The 2,352-nt window shown below is 42.3% G+C and overlaps 1 protein-coding gene across 1 annotated transcript; it reads right to left on the minus strand.

The window, feature by feature from the left end:
* Positions 1-327: 327 nt before the first annotated feature.
* Positions 328-2,006, minus strand: LOC124664609 (acyl-acyl carrier protein thioesterase TE3, chloroplastic-like). Its single transcript, XM_047202085.1, has 5 exons — positions 1,735-2,006; positions 1,533-1,633; positions 1,309-1,418; positions 787-882; positions 328-691 (listed from the first exon to the last, which is right to left on the minus strand). Exons 1-5 carry the CDS (start codon positions 2,004-2,006, stop codon positions 584-586), a joined length of 687 nt encoding a protein of 228 aa, XP_047058041.1. The 3' UTR covers positions 328-583.
* Positions 2,007-2,352: the final 346 nt, after the last annotated feature.

Raw genomic sequence — 2,352 nt, forward strand, 5'->3', positions numbered from 1 at the left:
GACGTATCCCGTATCTTGGCAGATATAACTCGTACATCTCAAGTATATCTTCTAGAAATCTGTTAGTGCTTGATGAAATCATGATAACCGCCACGAGGCATGTTAAAAAACCTCAAACCCTTGTGTTCAAGGGTTTGAGGTTTGTTCCAGATTGTAAGTTGTGTTAGTAGGCTCCTCATTTACGATACTCAATTAAAATAACTTTTCTTTTTATAATCTGATTATTAGGAACCACTCCAGTGTCCACTAAGGTCGCTAGTTTTCATGAATGACCCTAAAAAAGGCAATAACCAGCGCTTGATTGCTGACTTTGTATTGTTTGTGGACCACTTCATGTCTCTTGACGCAAAACCGGCCACGACATGTGTTTGAGCTTCGCCGGTGAGATCCTATGTTGTACCTACTATACTAGTATATGTTGTTATACATACCTAAAGTTTGTCCATTGCATATAACTATACACGGAACAATGTATGGAACACACCCTATGTAAGCACATGATTGTACCGCAACACCTCCTTATGCAGCAGGTGGCCCCAATTCCAGTTAAGAAAATGCTCCTCCTTTTAGCTCCTCAGGCACCTCAGCATGAAAAGAACTGACGTAGTTTCGAAGCCAAATCTGGGAATACGCGAGTTGGACGGTGGTTTTTGTCGAGGCAAACAGCGGTCGCACGAGCTTCCATTATGAGCTGGACAAAGCAAGAGCAGCACAAAAAAATTAGGAGCCGCAGAGAGACACATATGGTGATTGATGGTGAGCACTTGCATGAATATATGCACAAACCTTACGATTTGGTCGCGACTCGATCATGTGGTCAACTATTATTCTTACACCTTTGATTTGCACCACCCTCAGTTTGACAACAAATATGCCACCACTCTGGAATGCAATAAGGCTGGCTTTGTGATATTGATTTCTGTATGTTACGTTCTATATGGAGTGACACTGAATGTTAAAATAAATTCTTCTTGACTGAAATTTTTTCATGATTGTCAAAAAACTAACATACACAAAATGTGTGCAGAGACACCACTATTGGTACCCTGTCACACAACATGTTTTGAAGCTATCCTTCCACACAAATTACAACTAGTAAACCCAACATAAACTCACAAAATGAGGGCTATGTATGTTAACACACTTGTATAAAATATTTGACATAAACTTTAGTGAAAAATGTTTTATGTGGCTTTCTTAAGCCCTTTTTAATAATATAGAAGATGACATGTGATAGAATAATTACTAGAAGACTAGACAGAGTGGCTACACATTTTAAGGTTAGTTGTACCGGAGAACTGAAAATACCCTTAAAGGTGTGAAGTACTTGAGTTGTAGCTCCGATAGAGCCATTGAGTTACCCATGGACATCCAGAAACGAACATTAAACCCAAGGGTTTCAAGCATTATGTTACGAGCTGCAGAGTGAAGACACGTGCAACCGCATGTAAGTAGCTAGGCATGTGATTCATGAACTTACGATCATAAATTTAGGATTAATAATTAATATTCTTATCTCTGTTAAGACATACCATCATGAATGTAACTTGCGTAGATGGCGTTGTTGACGACACCATACTCGTCAAGGTCATCATCCCGGACTCTCATCTCGACCTCAAAAAACTTGTCTTCCCTAAAATCGTAGTTGAAAAATCAAATGTAAGGATTAATTAGCGAGCAAAGGTCGAGCTATGCTATCACCAACACAGAAAATAACGGCATCGAAAACCAAACCTTGCGCTGTTTGCTTTGTTATGCGTGTTTGCTGTGTTAGTGGTGGGAGCTTCTGGTGGTTGGCAGGATTTGAGGGTGACAACGGAAGAATGGTCTTGAAACCGGCCGACAGAATTTGGGTACGCATGTGCTGTGACCTTGCCGAGATTCGCCGGCCGACCAAGGGCCACCGCCACCACCAGCATGGGGTGGCCGCCCGAGCCGGGGCCGGTGTGTAGCCGTGGGGAGTGGCCGTGGACGGGCACACGTGAAACAACGAGGCTCTGCTGCATTATGCTGATCTGTTTGCTGCTTGCTTTGAGTTTGCTGTAGGCTGTCGCTGGGCTCTATTTATACTGTCAAAATGCATGGCTAGCTATGGAAGAACCACTGAATCTTCCATGCTTTGTTTCTTACTTTTCTAAAATATATGGCGCCGTGTTGACTAATCTAGCTTGTACTACTCTTGGAGGTACCAGGTGTTTGGTGCAACACGCCGCTAAGGCAAAGCCTAAAGAGTTTAAACTATATGCAATAAAGCTGTGTTCATCGATTGAGAGTGACAAGCCTTATAGACAAGGTAGTACGCTACAAGATAACCGAAAACTGCAACGAAGGCCGGGCTACATGTAAGCCTTT

This window comes from Lolium rigidum, chromosome 6 (assembly GCF_022539505.1).
Source record: "Lolium rigidum isolate FL_2022 chromosome 6, APGP_CSIRO_Lrig_0.1, whole genome shotgun sequence".
NCBI classification, from domain to species: domain Eukaryota; kingdom Viridiplantae; phylum Streptophyta; class Magnoliopsida; order Poales; family Poaceae; genus Lolium; species Lolium rigidum.